General features: G+C 43.8%; 1 protein-coding gene across 4 annotated transcripts in view; it reads left to right on the top strand.

Moving 5' to 3' along the window:
- The window catches only part of ARHGAP33 (Rho GTPase activating protein 33), a 122,292-nt gene that overhangs the window by 79,310 nt on the left and 23,681 nt on the right, over positions 1–19,301 (top strand). For 2 of the 4 annotated variants that reach the window (XM_088459372.1, XM_088459375.1), the window contains 10 exons: positions 3,804–3,941; positions 4,020–4,112; positions 4,565–4,687; positions 5,532–5,609; positions 6,528–6,594; positions 7,647–7,703; positions 7,843–7,992; positions 16,221–16,323; positions 16,618–16,762; positions 18,441–18,523. In XM_088459372.1, the coding sequence (XP_088315498.1) occupies positions 3,804–3,941; positions 4,020–4,112; positions 4,565–4,687; positions 5,532–5,609; positions 6,528–6,594; positions 7,647–7,703; positions 7,843–7,992; positions 16,221–16,323; positions 16,618–16,762; positions 18,441–18,523 (1,037 nt within the window). The remainder of the gene's footprint in view (positions 1–3,803; positions 3,942–4,019; positions 4,113–4,564; positions 4,688–5,531; positions 5,610–6,527; positions 6,595–7,646; positions 7,704–7,842; positions 7,993–16,220; positions 16,324–16,617; positions 16,763–18,440; positions 18,524–19,301) is intronic. The other 2 variants (XM_088459373.1, XM_088459374.1) reach the window with 2 other exon arrangements.

Here is a 19,301-nt window from a genome sequence, read left to right as displayed (position 1 = left end):
CTGTATACACCATCTCACACTGTACACTCTTCCTCTGTATACACCATCTCACACTGTATACTCTTCCTCTGTATACACCATCTCACACTGTATACTGTTCCTCTGTATACACCATCTCACACTGTATACTGTTCCTCTGTATACACCATCTCACACTGTATACTCTTCCTCTGTATACACCATCTCACACTGTATACACCATCTCACACTGTATACTCTTCCTCTGTATACACCATCTTGCACTGTATACACTATCTCACACTGTATACTCTTCCTCTGTATACACCATCTCACACTGTATACTCTTCCTCTGTATACACCACCTCACTCTGTATACACCATCTCACACTGTATACTCTCACACTGTATACACCATCTCACACTGTATACACCATTTAACACTGTATACTCTTCCTCTGTATACATCATCTCGCACTGTATACACCATCTCACACTGTATACTCTTCCTCTGTATACACCACCTCACACTGTATACACCATCTCACACTGTATACTCTTCCTCTGTATAAACCATCTCGCACTGTATACTCTTCCTCTGTATACACCATCTCACACTGTATACTCTTCCTCTGTATACACCATCTCACACTGTATACACCATCTCACACTGTATACTCTTCCTCTGTATACACCATCTTGCACTGTATACACCATCTCACACTGTATACTCTTCCTTTGTATACACCATCTCACACTGTATACTCTTCCTCTGTATACACCACCTCACTCTGTATACACCATCTCACACTGTATACACCATCTCACACTGTATACTCTTCCTCTGTATACACCCTCACACTGTATACTCTTCCTCTGTATACACCATCTCACACTGTAATACTCTTCCTCTGTATACACCATCTCACACTGTATACTCTTCCTCTGTATACACCACCTCACTCTGTAACTCTCACACTGTATACCACTATCTCACACTGTATACACCATCTCACACTGTATACACCATCTCACACTGTATACACCATCACTGTATACTCTTCCTCTGTATACACCACCTCACTCTGTATACTCTCACACTGTATACACCATCTCACACTGTATACACCATTTAACACTGTATACTCTTCCTCTGTATAAATCATCTCGCACTGTATACACCATCTTACACTGTATACTCTTCCTCTGTATACACCACCTCACACTGTATACACCATCTCACACTGTACACTCTTCCTCTGTATACACCATCTCACACTGTATACTCTTCCTCTGTATACACCATTTCACACTGTATACTCTTCCTCTGTATACACCATCTCACACTGTATACACCATCTTACACTGTATACTCTTCCTCTGTATACACCATCTTGCACTGTATACACCATCTCACACTGTATACTCTTCCTCTGTATACACCATCTCACACTGTATACTCTTCCTCTGTATACACCATCTCACACTGTATACTTCCTCTGTATACACCACCTCACACTGTATACTCTTCCTCTGTATACACCACCTCACACTGTATACTCTTCCTCTGTATACACCATCTCACACTGTATACACCATTTAACACTGTATACTCTTCCTCTGTATACACCATCTCACACTGTATACTCTTCCTCTGTATACACCATCTCACACTGTATACACCATCTTGCACTGTTTACTCTTCCTCTGTATACACCATCTTGCACTGTATACACCATCTCACACTGTATACTCTTCCTCTGTATACACCATTTCACACTGTATACTCTTCCTCTGTATACACCATCTCACACTGTATACTTCCTCTGTATACACCACCTCACACTGTATACTCTTCCTCTGTATACACCATCTCACACTGTATACTCTTCCTCTGTATACACCATCTCACACTGTATACTCTTCCTCTGTATACACATATCTCACACTGTATACTCTTCCTCTGTATACACCATCTCACACTGTATACTCTTCCTCTGTATACACCATCCTGTCTCCTCCTCCTCTGTATACACTCAATCCCTGTATCCCATCCTCTCTCTCCTCCTCTGTATACACCATCCTGTCTCCTCTCCTCCTCCTCTGTATACACCATCCTGTCTCCTCCTCCTCCTCCTCTGTATACACCATCCTGTCTCCTCCTCCTCCTCTGTATACACCATCCTGTCTCCTCCTCCTCCTCCTCTGTATACACCATCCTGTCTCCTCCTCCTCCTCTGTACACCATCCTGTCTCCTCCTCCTCTGTATACACCATCCTGTCTCCTCTTCCTCCTCCTCTGTATACACATCTGTCTCCTCCTCCTCCTCTGTATACACCATCCTGTCTCCTCCTCCTCCTCTGTATACACCATCCTCTCCTCCTCCTCCTCCTCCTCCTCTGTATACACCATCCTGTCTCCTCCTCCTCCTCCTCCTCCTCCTCTGTATACACCATCCTGTCTCCTCCTCCTCCTCCTCCTCCTCTGTATACACCATCCTGTCTCCTCCTCCTCCTCCTCCTCCTCCTCCTCCTCTGTATACACCATCCTGTCTCCTCCTCCTCCTCCTCCTCCTCTGTATACACCATCCTGTCTCCTCCTCCTCCTCCTCCTCCTGTATACACCATCCTGTCTCCTCCTCCTCCTCCTCTGTATACACCATCCTGTCTCCTCCTCCTCCTCCTCCTCTGTATACACCATCCTGTCCCTCCTCCTCCTCCTCCTCCTCTGTATACACCATCCTGTCTCCTCCTCCTCCTCCTCCTCTCCTCCTCCTCTGTATACACCATCCTGTCACCTCCTCCTCCTCCTCTGTATACACTATCCTGTCTCCTCCTCCTCTGTATACACTATCCTGTCTCCTCCTCCTCTGTATACACCAGCCTGTCTCCTCCTCCTCTGTATACACCATCCTGTCTCCTCCTCCTCCTCCTCTGTATACACACCATCCTGTCTCCTCCTCCTCTGTATACACCATCCTGTCCCTCCTCCTCCTCCTCCTCTGTATACACCATCCTGTCTCCTCCTCCTCTGTATACACCATCCTGTCTCCTCCTCCTCTGTATACACCATCCTGTCTCCTCCTCCTCCTCCTCCTCCTCTGTATACACCATCCTGTCTCCTCCTCCTCCTCCTCCTCCTCCTCCTCCTCCTCCTCTGTATACACCATCCTGTCTCCTCCTCCTCCTCCTCCTCCTCCTCTGTATACACCATCCTGTCTCCTCCTCCTCCTCCTCCTCTGTATACACCATCCTGTCTCCTCCTCCTCCTCCTCCTCCTCCTCCTCCTCTGTATACACCATCCTGTCTCCTCCTCCTCCTCCTCTGTATACACCATCCTGCCTCCTCCTCCTCCTCCTCCTCCTCCTCCTCCTCCTCTGTATACACCATCCTGTCTCCTCCTCCTCCTCCTCCTCCTCCTCTGTATACACCATCCTGTCTCCTCCTCCTCCTCCTCCTCCTCCTCTGTATACACCATCCTGTCACCTCCTCCTCCTCCTCTGTATACACCAGCCTGTCTCCTCCTCCTCTGTATACACCATCCTGTCTCCTCCTCCTCCTCCTCTGTATACACACCATCCTGTCTCCTCCTCCTCTGTATACACCATCCTGTCTCCTCCTCCTCCTCCTCTGTATACACACCATCCTGTCTCCTCCTCCTCCTCTGTATACACCATCCTGTCTCCTCCTCCTCCTCTGTATACACCATCCTGTCTCCTCCTCCTCCTCTGTATACACCATCCTGTCTCCTCCTCCTCCTCTGTATACACCATCCTGTCTCCTCCTTCTCTTCTGTATACACCTCCTGTTCCAGAACTCACCTTGGTTTCTGCTCGTCCCTCTAGGGCCGCTCCTGGTCTGTGTTACGTAGTTATGAGGACTTTCAGGTCTTGGACTCAAATCTTCACCGCTGTATTTTTGACCGGCGTTTCTCTCAGTTACTTGAACTGCCCCCTCGCTGTGAACTGCCATCTCAGGGGCTGGTAAGTGTATATGATCAGACCATAACGTGTATTGTTACATTTTCTGAATAACATCTAATCACCACGCCGTGTCCTTAGCTCCTGGCTCCACTACTCTCTCGCTATTTGAAGGCTCTTTCTGGAATTGTGGACAGTAACATCAACTGTGGCCCTATACTCACCTGGATGGAGGTGAGACAGCCCCACTCCCCACTGAACTTTAATTGTTTTATGATCTAAACCTTTTGCCAGCCCATAAAATCGCCAGGTAAATGTCTTTAGTGCACCATATGAGTTGATGGCATGTCAATACACTTTCTGAATTGGCTATCACATACTCATGTTGGATGCATGTTGTTGACTGAACCAATGTTGATTAGAAAGCAGCCTATCTGCTAATGTAAACCAAGACATGACTGGTAACACACACAGTCACGATTAGGGGATGAGGCTAAACCATTACAGGGTGAGATTTGGGATCATTCAGGTCATAATCTGGATGGATCGGTTCCTCTCCCCAAATCACTAGTGTTGGTAGATATGTGGTACATCCAACCTGAATTACAGTCCTTCATTTCTTCTGATGTAAAGTTTGAGAGAGCGATTCATACACTCTATGATCATTTTAATTTTCTCTGCTCTAGATTGATAATCATGGTAACCGGCTTCTAGTCAACGAAGAGGCTTCGATCAACGTGCCGGCCATTGCTGCAGCCCATGTTATTAAGCGCTACACCGCTCAGGCTCCTGATGAGCTTTCCTTCGAGGTTAGATGCTAAGGCTTGTTACGTTCTCTCTCTCTCTCTCTTACTCTCTCCCTCTAGAAATATACCTTTGGGATTTCATTCCATGCTCTGGTCAAGCAATCGGCGGACAAGACATAATGCCATTTGTGTAATCAGATTGGAGTGGCAAGGTGTTGGATGATGCTAATTTCATCATGATGCCTTAACCTGGCCACTCAGTGGCACATTTTGCTGGCAGAAGAGCCCCCTTGTGGGAATTGTGCTCTCTCAGCAGTCTGCGAGTCTTCTGCCCCCCTGGCCTCCTCCTGATTCAGGATTCTCCCTAACATTTTGGTAGACTAGGCAGCCATCTATAGACAGTGGATAGATGTGATGGATAGGTGTTACTCTGCATTGAGCTGTGTCTGTACGTTCCTCCTTGTATCAGAGGGAGCTGACATGTTCATTGCTCAGCCAAGACGATGGGTCATCCACCTCCTGCAATGCTGTCCAGTGGCCAAAGATGGAAGTTCCTGCATTACGTTGATATTTTGTCAACAAATCATCCCTCTGGATTGTGCGATTCTGCAGGGAGCGGTCATAATGTATAGCCGCCTCCTCGCTGACTCCCATGGATGACGTTCCAACCTTCTTATAACTTATTGGCTTACATGGGCTATGTCATCTTACAGTTGAAGTTATTTGCCACCATATTAAAGATAGCCTACCACTGGTATGATGTAATTCTGTGCGGAGGAACGCGTTGTGGTAGAGGGAGTGCACCGTGTATGGATAATGCTGTGATATCTACTTTTTTTTTTTTTAAATGACCATTGTTTTTTTGGATTTTGTGTTGAATAATTTTTTTTTTTCCCTTGCCTTAAAGGTTGGAGATATAGTGTCGGTCATTGACATGCCCCCGCGGGAGGACACCAGCTGGTGGAGAGGGAAACACAGCTTCCAGGTGAGGCCTCCAGAGATCCAGCAAGGTTGTGCCTTACATATGATGCACTTGAGAGAGACAGAGCCGTGGTGTAGTGGTGTCCACGGGCAAAGAGAGGGTGAGATGTGGTTACAAAGTGGGCACATCAGCGCTGATTATGCTGAGGGCAGATGGGGCTCAGGCTGTGTGGACCAATAACTTTCTTTGGTCAGCACAGTTACTCCACTCTAGTCTGTGTGCGTGGCCATAGATTCCTCCGCCCTAGTAATGTTTACACCAAATACAGTACAAGCCGCATCTATGAGATATTTTGCGCGCGCATGGATTGCCAAGTTACATTAGGCACCTCACATATATGCTGCTGGGGGCATCAATGACTATCTTTCTGCCTCATCAAATTCAGTCCAGTTCTACTGTAAATGTTAATTGTTCTTCTGTTAACATATTCAAAGTGCACCTGTTGCTTGAGCACAGCGGAGTCGGCCATTTTGTGTGACAAAGGGTTGTTCACGAGATTTTGCAGCCAATGATTTCACTTGGAACCAGTGAGGCACAAGCCACATTCTTCTTCTCTTCCCATGAACTACAGATGTGTCCTTATGCGCCTAGCGCCTATCCGCCATGGGGCACAAAATGCCCGGTGCGACTGAGAAACTTCAAGAGGGGTAGCGTACCATATCTTTCTTTAAATTTAGCGTCTTATTAATATCGCACGCCACTCACAGTGTACTAGAGACGCTGGGCTGCGACTTTAGGAATTGGTATCAGACAACAAAATGGCTGCCTCCTGGATAGAGCTAGCATGTGTCCCAATTTTTCTAGTGCAGTCTCTATTTTTTTTTTTCCTCACCAACGATCATTGAAATCCTGATGCTCTGACCTGAGGAGACGCGTCCGCTGTGGAGTCCCAATTTAAAATCTGAATCTGTTTCTTCCTAGGTGGGCTTTTTCCCCAGCGAGTGTGTGCAGCTCATCACAGACAATAAGAACCCCTCCCCAGCTGCAGGTACCAGTGACTGACGTCATTATATGTATGGAGGGTGCTTGGTGGTGTGTGTGTCCCAAACCATAATCGTAACCACTCATATACCACGCGTTTGTCGCAGATTGGGGTGCGAGGCTGCTGCGCCAGTGGCTCTGTGTGGCTGCCGCTCAGTGTTGTATATGATGACCTCTGCCAGTGGATCTCTGTATACAGTATATAAGCTTTATACATACATGGTCTCACTGCGGCACTTTCTGTCCTTAGTTTTCCGTTTTCAAATGCTCTTTGCGATGTCTCGTTGCACACGTTTGAGTGTTTGTACATCTCGAAGGGATGCACCGTAGCAGAGAGTAGAGGAGATCACAGTTCCTGAAAGAATTTACCTGCAAGAATGGAGTTTGTGTATTAACTGTGGTTATTCAGAGCTTAAAGGGTTATATATTAATACAGTACCTACAGTGCTATTATTATTATTATTAGTATTATTATTTTTCTATATTTTCAATCCTCCAGGCTTGGGCAACCTGTGTTCCTAAGGTTAGCAGGGCATGCTGGTAGTTGTAGTTCTGCAACTGTAAGCATCATTTCAGGAATTCATCTTGTACACTTTTGTACTATAATGAGCCACATGGATGAAGTCCAGTCAGTGAGATTTGGGTGGGTGATATATTATTCAGTATAAAATAAAATGTAATTCCATGCAATTATATGTATACAGTATCTGCATGTTATGGCTTATATTGTGTTAAAGGACAGTATATACAATCAGAAGGGTGACATTTCAGGCAGCAGGTGACGTTGTCTATACGTACAGTATACTGTATATGATGTGAGAAGAGACTGCCCTGTAAACTGTCAGTGAAACTATACTGTCTATTTTGCTTCCTGCTGTCTGTCCATTAGTTGCCAGTCTCTTACGTGTGCGTATTGTTAGCGCTCTCGCAGAAAGCTGTCTCCACCGTGTGCTGGAAGTATGTAGCAGTCTCTTTTTGCAGGCTGACCATTAGGCTGTCTCTGTGTACGGCTTGGCTATGCTGTCTTTGCACCTGTGTTACCTGTCTGTCTGTTCACAGAAGGTGATGTAAAATTGGCCATCACATCTCCCCATGGCTCCAACTCTCCCAGACCAGGTGAGATCTCTCCTATGTCTAATCCCACATCTCATACACCAGTCTGCCAGTCTCTATTCCCACCTTCTCCCATACTGTCGGTCTCTCCCCTCATTCTCTCTCTCTCTCTCTCTCTCTCTCTCTCTCTCACTCTCCTCAGTCTGCCGGCGGCACGGGAAGCTTGCGGGGTTATTGCGCAGTTTCATGGCTTCCCGGCCTAGCAAGCAACGACTTCGGCAACGTGGCATCCTGAGGGAAAGGGTGTTTGGGACGGACTTGGGGGAGCACTTGCTGGACTCTGGGGAAGAAGGTGAGAAATTTGTACTATACTGTATCAAATTAGGCGGGATATGTATCAAGTGGAGTCAAAGCAACCAATCAGCTACCGTCATTTATCTAGCAAAGTCTTTGAAATGACAGACAGAAGCTGATTGGTTATAAAAATAAATAAATGGATAAAACTAACGCGCTGTCAATCAAGCAGCTGGTAAAGGGATGGTCAGTCCCCAAAGAAAATAGGAAAATATAAATAGTATAGGAACCAGCGCTAAAAGTGTATACAATAAAGTAAATTGATATTGAATAGTGAATAAATATGCCAAGATGGACGGTTATGATTAAAAAGTGAAAAATACATTTAATTAGACATATGTCTCCATAGACAGTAAAAATATATAAAAAAAATACTGCAAAAATTACTTCAATGAGTAGATAAATCACCTATTAGACAGTAATACAGCTGCGGAATTTACACTGTAAAATATCAGTCTGAATCATGAATCAGAATAAATAGCACAACTAAAAGTAATTCTCTTAAATTGAATACTGGGATTAGGACTCCCTCCTTAGTGTCCCAAGGATGATATTAAGCAGCGTGAGATATTACCAGTCTGTGGTATGTAATCCAAGAGTTTCTTTAGGCATCCTTAGTGCTAGTCTGTGGTGTATAATCCAAGGGTTCCAGAAGCACCCTTAGTGCCAATCCATGGAAAAGGTAAGTGGAAAACAACCAGGTATCTCGTGGCGCCGCAGTCCTTGTTAGGAGGGTTTAATGATGAAGTCCAAAAGTCATCCAGTAGATAATAAATGCAAAAATAGTCCTCTCAACGCGTTTCGCTGGTGTATTAGCTACCAGCTTCCTCAGGAGTGTAGGCGAATAAAGTCTGTGAATGGCTGGTAAAGTTGCTGATTGGTTGCTTTGGTCAATTCCTCCACTTAACTCTGTCCAAGGCTTAGGGTCTGATTCAGACCTGCTCGCGAGCGCATAGCGCTCGCAAGCAGGTCGATGGTCAGGCAGTGCGCACGCGTGAGCCCCGGAGCGAGTGAGAACTTCACTCGCACGTGTTGTCAGCAGTGAACTTCCTGCTCTATTAGAGCAGGAAGTTCGCTGGAGCTTGTGGTGGACGAGACCCTACCACAAGGGTCTCATCCACAAGCCCGATAGTCACGATAATCGTGACCATCGCCAGGCCGCCCACACAAGCTGTGGGTGGTCACCCACAGCTATGCGAGTGGCCTGGAGGCAGATTTTTTTGTTAAAAAATCCACCCTGATTCAGAGGCCTCTGAATCAGGACCTTAGTACAAACCCTTTCCACAATCTTTAATAATCATTAATTTTTTTTTAGTAAAGGACTCTCATGTGTCCCCCGGTTGCCCATCCTAATCTATTTGAATTATTCATTGAACCTAATGGGGTTTTGTTTTTAAAAAATGATGTCGGATAAGACATTTCTCACATAAAAGTTTGAAAAATAAAAAAATGTAAGCCACTCTTAATAGGTTTAAATGAGACTGATTCGGAAGCTCCCGTAAAATAGATTTGGGAAGAAAATCCCATAGGCGTACATAATAGAATAAGGCTATTTTTTTTTTTATATATATATACAGCGATTAGCACAATTTAGTAATATTACAAATGAGAAAATTGTAGATGATAACGGAACAGGATGTTACCCCTTACAATTCCAGTCTGAGAACAAATTTCTTCAACTCTCATTATAAAAGTGCTGCTATAAAATAATAATGGGAGGTTTTAGAGGCTTGTGTTTCACCATATCTACAAATAATGTAAAAAAAAAAAAAGATATGAATTAACTATGATGGAAAATAGGGCATTGAATTCCCTGACGGAAAATTAACTATTCATTGTAGAATCTACCCATAAAGTTAACAGAATAGTAGTTCAAGAGCAAAATAATTATCTTTCAGATGACAAAAAGTATTATGTTTTTATGCTCTAGCCTATTTTGGGGTATATTACCCAGTCGTGTGTTTTTTCGTGTATAGTGGAGACAGAGTTCCAAACCTGAAAAAGTTTTTTTTTTTGTTTTTTTCCTTCTTTTAATATATAATACGCAGGAAGTAACTGCGTTCTGGAAAAATGTTAGTGTGAGTAAAGAGTCACATTGACCCGAAAATTTTAACTTTGTTTCAAAATAAAAAATGTTCCTATTTACCTTCTTGTATATTTTCTCTTCTGGTAAATGTATTTATTATAAAATACCTGATGCTGTGGTTCTGAAAGTAGTTAAAAGTTTTCTGGAGAAATGTGACCAAATTTAAGAGTGTGTGCACTTTCATCCTGGATGAGATTTTGTTTATTTTGCTCACAATAATTTTTTGTCTCATTACATCTTTTATTTACAGACGTAGGGCACTGTCATGGGTACCAGTATTTCCCAATATTATGCCAGTTGGTAACAATCTGGTCCCTTTGAGCAAATGTGGTGTTCTATGGCAGATATATTGATGATGTATTTGGAACCACACTTGTGGGATTTTTATGTTATTGACTTGCACAGTTCATGACACAAATATTCATTTTTGGAAACTAACTTTGCTCATCTTCAGATATAGGGGGAGAAGTAACAAGCCTAAGAGAGAGATAAAGTACTAACCAATTAGCTTCTGTCATTTTACAGACTGTGCTTGGAAAAATGACAGAAGCTGTTTGATTGATACTTAAATTGATTGATACTTTATCTCTCTCCACTTTACCTCTTCCCAAGGCTTTATACATCTCCCCCATAGTTATTTATAAAATAAAAAAAAATATTCACCAAGGTGGTGGGTTCAAATGCATGCTTGCCTAGAAAGTCCTCATTGTAGGTCCTGGGTACATAAAATTCTATATGGTCAATTTAGTAAGTTTCAAATACATATTTAATGGAGGATTTAGTGTAACAGTCAGAGGTTTTTATATTTAGATATATATATATTATATATATATATATATATATATATATATATACACACATATATATATAAAAGAGGCTCTTATTAGTTGATGAAGCTCTGAATAAAGGAAAACATTTTAAAGAAATACCACAATGATAACAGAATTGATCTGTTTTGTTTGATTTCAAAATTAAATTAAATTGTTGTAGCTCATTTAGAAAAATGTAAAATAAAGTTCACTTAATTATACCTCAAAGAGTCACAAGTCATGTTTTATAAAGACCGTTAGTGACATTTATGAAAGCTAACCTTATAAAACAGTGTTTCCCTCACAGAATGGCAAGTGAAATAATTTACAGTAGGACCACTTGTGTGTTAGTCAGTAATGACTACACCTGTGCACCAGTAAGGAATATAGGGACTGATTCAGAGCCGCTCGTAAGCGGCCGCTCGTTCGTTCCGACCGATGTTCGCACAACTGCGCATGCGTACGGTTTTTAATACGCATGCGCGAACCAGTCAGTGCGGCCGAAAATCGTGTGCTCGCTAAATAGCGAATGCCTGCTATTTTGAGTGACAGAATGAGGCGTTTGTGGGTGGTAACAGGGGAAGGTGCTTGAAAACGGGGAGTGGCGATCAGAACGCAGGTGTGCCTAAAGGTCAAAACGGGCGTTTTATGGGTGTGCATAATTACTAAAGCAGCGTCATCGATCACGTCACTTGGTTGTTTTATAGTTAGAACTGCTCGTATGATTGTGGTAGGAAAAACCAACCACAAGAATAGCGAGCAGTTCATACGCCGTCCGATGTACTCGATTAATCTAATAAATAGCGGACATGACGTATGATGCGTGCGGCCAGGGGGCGTTTTTTTCAAAATTACGTTCGCATGTTTTGTTTGCTTGTTCAGACATGGAGGCATCAACAGACCGCAAAGAGCGAACGGTTAATTTAAATAGCCACCCCTTTTTTCTGGACGAGCGAACGCAAATAGCGTCCGGCTCTGAATCAGGCCCATAGAACATATGCACTGTTAGAGTTTCCTAAGAACTGGGTTTGGGAAATTAACTACATTATCCACTTAACTGACTATTTTTTTCCACACAAAGCCACTCAAAAATTGTCAGGTTTCTTTTATTATTCAAAAAAGTTTAAACAGTATATTTCATAATATACAGTATTAAAGTATTTTATTTTAAAAAATGCTTCTCAACCCCCAATGTCAATAGATCCCCCCCAGTGGTCATAAATCCTTATATAATACCTTCCCACAACCCCTTAGTAGTAAAACAAAAACATTTTTATAAAACAACCCCTCTTCTTATCAAAATCCCCTGTTTTACTTGACTGCTATATGTTAACTATTGTATTATATTTTATGGGCTTACTTTTATTTAGAAGAGTGTGGTATTTATATATGCATATTGGGTTTAAATGATTGGCACTTTAGAGGTTAATTCACCAATAAATGTTAGTATTTTAGGAATGGGTAATAACTACTATACCAGTAACGATACTGGATCAGAACCTCTATACACTCCTTCCTATACTTTCTAATATCCTGCCTATACCTTCTAATATCCTTCCTATACCTTCTAATATCCTGCCTATACCTTCTAATATCCTTCCTATACCTTCTAATATCCTGCCTATACCTTCTAATATCCTTCCTATACCTTCTAATATCCTGCCTATACCTTCTAATATCCTGCCTATACCTTCTAATATCCTTCCTATACCTTCTAATGTCCTTCCTATACCTTCTAATGTCCTTCCTATACCTTCTAATATCCTGCCTATACCTTCTAATGTCCTTCCTATACCTTCTAATGTCCTGCCTATACCTTCTTATATCCTGCCTATACCTTCTAATGTCCTGCCTATACCTTCTAATATCCTTCCTATACCTTCTAATATCCTTCCTATACCTTCTAATATCCTGCCTATACCTTCTAATATCCTGCCTATACCTTCTAATGTCCTTCCTATACCTTCTAATATCCTTCCTATACCTTCTAATATCCTGCCTATACCTTCTAATGTCCTTCCTATACCTTCTAGTGTCCTGCCTATACCTTCTAATATCCTTCCTATACCTTCTAATGTCCTGCCTATACCTTCTAATATCCTGCCTATACCTTCTAATATCCTGCCTATACCTTCTAATATCCTGCCTATACCTTCTAATATCCTTCCTATACCTTCTAATATCCTTCCTATACCTTCTAATGTCCTGCCTATACCTTCTAATATCCTGCCTATACCTTCTAAGAATGACGCTAATTTGCGTACGCAGTTTATACAGTAAATAAAGACTTAAGACCTGGAATCTGTGGTTCCAAAGCACAGGTATTATTCAAGTAAAAGTACAGTCAGTTACACGCTATTGATCCAGACACAATTCGGCGCAAAGGAATTATACAGACCCAAGTACAGTATACATACGCAGCGCTTCCGGACCAGATGTTAGGCATCAGCAAGAAACCCCTCGTCTATCAGCATTCGGCACGAAGACTAAGACCCAGTGTTGGAGCACACTTATTTATACCCCCCAGGAATAGACAACACAATAGGGAAGTTTGTTGCTGATGCTATTGGTTCCCAAGGGGGGCGGGGTCCATCTGTTACAGAGCATTTAACAGGCTGATTCAAATAGACACAACCCAGCCTCCAACAACTGAGGGTCCCTAGATTCCCGCCACATGCAACATCCTAACAGTTATTTATATAATATACATTTTGTTGCTTGAAGTCTCTGCGATCAATAACTCGAGAATGCATGATGCGATCTCCCCACCGATATCACCGGAATACTGTGGAAAGAGTACGCATCAGTACAAAACCAAACACTGCTTACTTAGCATGTATAAAACTTTTGTTACCAAACAATCTTTATTTCACAGCATTTATACTAAATGAACAAACTTAAATCTTATACCTTAAAGCTTATGAAACCTTGTATGCGAATATGTAATGTGTGAGTATGCGGGGTTTGATATAAAGACGCTAGTTAACTTGGTGCGGATGCGTGCGCATTTAGCTACTAAACGGTGTTTTATCTTATGCATTCGCTAATATGCGACTAGTTAACAGCGCAATTGTGCGTATTACTGTGTATATGAGAAATGATGAAAAATGCAATCGCATGGTGCTAATAGTAATCTCGCCATATGTACTTGTGAGTTTATCTAAAATGGCGCTTGGGCGGCCATTCACAAAATGGCGTCTTACGATTTCATTTCCAAGATTGCGTCTTGCGGCCAGTCGCAAGATGGCGTCGCCGCCATTCAATTTTAAACTGATATTGTCTCAGCCAATTTCCCAGCTTCGACACCAGGGTCTTGCAACCATTCATTTACTGCTGAGGAAGTTGCTGGGAGGCAAGGAAACGCGTTAGCTGGGTTTGGATACATTTTCTTTTCAATTAGTGAAGAATTCACACATCTGGCAGCTAAGCACTCACTGTGACGCTTGGCGAACACGGCGAGACTGCGAGGTTCAACGGTTTCCCTGCCGATCAGACTTGTTTAGGAATGAGCATCTCTCACGGGGCTTAGTGATGTGCAACTGGGGTGCATCGTCCCTAATCGGCTGTACATCATTGCTCCAATTACGCCTGTGGAGAGAGCATTGTATTGCAAAGGGAATCAATTTGTTTTGCTGCTAGTGACTGTCTCATCCTTCAGCATAACAGCTGGTAATCTCTGCCATCACATTGCCCATATAGGCTTCTCCTACAGTGACCTCCTGTAATGTGTTTTTAGGTCTGTTATCTGCACATTAGAGCTCAGTCTGAGGCTCTAACCAGCATGATTATATCGCTGTACAGTTTTACATATAGCTCATTTATATGAATGCCGCTGTTATGCTTTGCGCCGTCTGTGTAAAGAAACGTGTGGCAAGTTTTATGTCATATATATATATATTTTTTTTTTGTAAGTTATTTGAATACAAAGTTTTCTGGATATAGTTTTAGTAAAAATTTGACTTATTACATAACTATATATTATACCAAGTATCTGTTTACATTTTTAGTATATACACAAGTACATAAATATTTTTGTAATGTAGCAATATCTCTGGCCAGATTGGATTCTGTAGCGTATTTATTTACAAGTATCAGTTGTTTGCAAACTGATATTTTCTTTTTATTTCAGTGATCTAAACACGTTGAATATCAATGAATAAGAAGCTAGATTCTTCTTTTTGAGGCTCCTGTATTGTCTAAATAAGAAGGTTCCATACTGTCAGCGCAGAACATATTTGGTGTTATTTCGTGTTTAAGTAATTCCTGTTTATTTTAGCTCTTAGTAAGTGTGGAATGTTTGTATAAGTATTGTTTGACAAACGGTATATCTGTTACCCTCAACTTATTTATATATATATGTTTTTATAAAGTACACCTAGCTCATATATGAGTGGCTGCTAGGATATAGTAGTCATATAAAGTGATAAACCATATATAAATCAATTAAATAGAGAAAAAATGCCAAGCGCCAGAAGGTGAACTGATCATCAAGATAAAGTGAAAAATACGTGATTACAAATGGAAAAGCAACTTATCTTTAATAGAAAATCTTAAAACAGTTAAAACATGGTGTGTACCGTCTTAGTACTGCATCAATCAAACAGCCATCACTGTGTAAGTTAGGAGTTGATGAAACTATAATCAGTCCCCCATATGTAATAATACGCCAAATATTTATACAAAAAACACAGTTTAATTTGTAAAATAAGGTCGCCGATTAAATGCAGGTAAACAACATACAAAAGCAAAAAATTGCAAAAACTTATCTGGACAGATAAGCTTTTACAAAAAGTTTTTATCTTGATTTCATGAGCTTCAATGTTTAGTTTTGGGGGGAATTTCCTACAATGTAACTGATTGGACAAGCACCAAAGCATACATAAACTGGGCAGCGTGGTTGGTGTGATGGTTAGCATTACTGTCTCACAGGCACTGAGGTCTTGGGTGCGATCCCACCGTGGCCTTTGCTGGAGTTTGTGTGTTCGGTACAGTATCGCTGCCGCTGGGGGCGGGGGAGGAAAAGGACCATAGAGAATAGACTGCACGGATAGTGCTAAGGGAGGATGAACAAGAGGAAAGAGGGACGTACCAGTGACCGCTCATATACTTAGTAGGGGTGGCTACCAACCAATGATGATTTACTACCGATGGTCGATGGTTTTGCCACCGGCTCTGGAGATTTGATGGTGAACCCTTTGATGAGCATCCCTAATAATAAGGGGAGGGGGAACCAGGGAGAAGAGCAGTTTGAGGTCATTATTGTAATTTCCGGAAGTGTTAATGAGTCCGCTGATCACCGCAGTGTATGACTGGTCTCTCTCTGCCTCTCAGTACCCAGGGTCCTGGTGTCATGTGCTCAGTTCCTGGAAAAGTACGGGATAGTGGATGGGATCTATCGCCTGTCGGGCGTCTCTTCCAACATCCAGAAGCTCCGGTTAGTTGTCTGTATTCGCTGTCTCACTGCCGCGTCCCCCTTAGAGAGATGTTGTGACCTGGATACGCCTTCCGAGCCTGTCCTGGATTGTGCAGTTGGCCCCCGACACCCCCCCCCCCCCCAGGACTCCTGCACCATCTGGATCATATATTAGGATTAGACTGCTACAAATACTCTTACAGCCCAAGGACAGACGCGGTGAAGGTTCCAGTTGTGTCCCAGATATAGACTCCATGCACCTGATACGGTCGCCACAATTAACCTTTGACTCTTGTATCCCTGTCTTTTTTCCAGGCACGAGTTTGACAGTGAGAGGATCCCAGATCTCTCCCGGGACACTTACCTGCAGGACGTGCACTGTGTCAGCTCTCTGTGCAAACTCTACTTCCGCGAACTCCCCAACCCATTGCTGACGTATCGGCTGTATCACCCCTTCACTGTGAGTACAAACCTGCCCTGCTGTGAGCTGACCTGGTGCAGTGAGGCTCGTTACCTGCCTCTCCCACAGGGGAAGACCATACTACCCTTCTCTATGTGCAGTGAGGCTCGTTACCTGCCTCTCCCACAGGGGAAGACCACACTATCCTTCTCTATGTGCAGTGAGGCTCATTACCTGTCTCTCCCACAGGGGAAGACCATACTATCCTTCTCTATGTGCAGTGAGGCTCGTATCTGCTTCTCCCACAGGGGAAGACCATACTATCCTTCTCTATGTGCAGTGAGGCTCGTTACCTGCCTCTCCCACAGGGGAAGACCATACTATCCTTCTCTATGTGTAGTGAGGTCGTTACCTGTCTCTCCCACAGGGGAAGACCATACTATCCTTCTCTATGTGCAGTGAGGCTCGTTACCTGCCTCTCCCACAGGGGAAGACCATACTACACTTCTCTCTGTGCAGTGAGGCTCGTTACCTGCCTCTCACACAGGGGAAGACCATACTACCCTTCTCTATGTGCAGTGAGGCTCGTTACCTGCCTCTCCCACAGGGGAAAACCATACTATCCTTCTCTTTGTGCAGTGAGGCTCGTTACCTGCCTCTCCCACAGGGGAAGACCATACTATCCTTCTCTATGTGCAGTGAGGCTCGTTACCTGCCTCTCCCACAGGGGAAAACCATACTATCCTTCTCTTTGTGCAGTGAGGCTCGTTACCTGCCTCTCCCACAGGGGAAGACCATACTATCCTTCTCTATGTGCAGTGAGGCTCGTTACCTGCCTCTCCCACAGGGGAAGACCATACTATCCTTCTCTATGTGCAGTGAGGCTCGTTACCTGCCTCTCCCACAGGGGAAGACCATACTATCCTTCTCTATGTGTAGTGAGGTCGTTACCTGTCTCTCCCACAGGGGAAGACCATACTATCCTTCTCTATGTGCAGTGAGGCTCGTTACCTGTCTCTCCCACAGGGGAAGACCATACTACCCTTCTCTATGTGCAGTGAGGTCATTACCTGCCTCTCGCACAGGGGAAGACCATACTATCCTTCTCTATGTGCAGTGAGGCTCGTTACCTGCCTCTCCCACAGGGGAAGACCATACTATCCTTCTCTATGTGCAGTGAGGCTCGTTACCTGCCTCTCCCACAGGGGAAGACCATACTATCCTTCTCTATGTGCAGTGAGGCTCGTTACCTGCCTCTCCCACAGGGGAAGACCATACTATCCTTCTCTATGTGCAGTGAGGCTCGTTACCTGCCTCTCCCACAGGGGAAGACCATACTATCCTTCTCTATGTGCAGTGAGACTTTTACCTATAACAAAGCCCATTTTGTAGAGCTCTGCTGATTTGGGAGATGCATTCGGCAGTAGCCTTTCTCAATAAAACAAGTCACTTTTCTGCTATTTTGTTATTTCACCACTAGAGGCAGCATTTGGTTCCAGGCCACCTCAGCAAGCAGTGTGGCAGCTCACACTACAAATACAGACTGTAAACCAATGTTTCAGCATATACTCCTTTAGACAAAGTAGCATGTCTATGGCTCCAAGTCGGTGACTTTGGGTGTGGAACAGACTTCCACAGAAACATTTAGTTATCATTTACTGGATTAATTTCTGATTAAACCCGCTGTGTCGCCTAGTGTCAGCCACGTCACAATCTTTCACCTTCTCGCTTCCATTAGGAGGCAATGTCGGCATCCACGGAGGAAGAGAAGCTCATCTGTGTGCACGATCTCATCCAACAGCTGCCCCCTCCACACTACAGGTAATGGTGCTATTCCGGGCACCCTGTGCCCATTAGTCTCATCGTGGGTGTGGCCCAGTGCAGCAGTCACAGCTGCCAATCAGACGCAAGCTTTCACTGCTCGGTCTCGTCACGGAGGCTTCAAAGCTGACTGCTGATTTGTTACGGGGGGTTATGATGTGCTGCGAGGTAATTAAACAGCCTTTTGCTGTTTTTATTTATTTTTAATAAACACTTTGCATTTACTTTCATTATAAAATAAAGCCTACTACATGGCTTCATTTTACTTCTTCAGCAACCTTAGGGGCATAGGGCCTGATTCAGAGCCGAACGCTCTTCGAGAGTGCTCGCTCTGAATCAGGGCGTCCCTTTTTTTTCTTTTTAAAGATGGCCTCCTGGCCGCTCGCATAGCTGTGGGTGACCACCCCCAGCTTATGCGAGCAGCCAGGTGATGGTCGTGATGGTCAAGTCCATCGTGACCATCGGGCTTGCGAGAAGACCCTTGTGGTAGGGTCTCGTGGCCGCAAGCCCCAGTGGACTTCCTGCTCTAATAGAGCAGGAAGTCCACCTACTGACATCACGAGTGATGTCAGTAGGGCTGCCCGCAAACGGCAGGCGTTCCTGCAGGAACGCCTCCATTTGCCCAGCCACCCCCCCTTGCCCGCCTCCAAAACGGGGCAAGCTGTCAATTACCATCGACAGCTGTCCAGGCTCCGGCGTGCACATGTGCAGTAGGGAACCATCGACTCGCTTGCAAGCGCTATGCGTTCGCTCACGAGTCTGAATCAGGCCCTTAATT

The sequence above is a fragment of the Taudactylus pleione genome, unplaced genomic scaffold (assembly GCF_031769625.1).
Source record: "Taudactylus pleione unplaced genomic scaffold, aTauple2 ptg000906l, whole genome shotgun sequence".
NCBI classification, from domain to species: Eukaryota; Metazoa; Chordata; class Amphibia; order Anura; family Myobatrachidae; genus Taudactylus; species Taudactylus pleione.
This window is presented reverse-complemented; position numbering and strand designations above follow the sequence as displayed.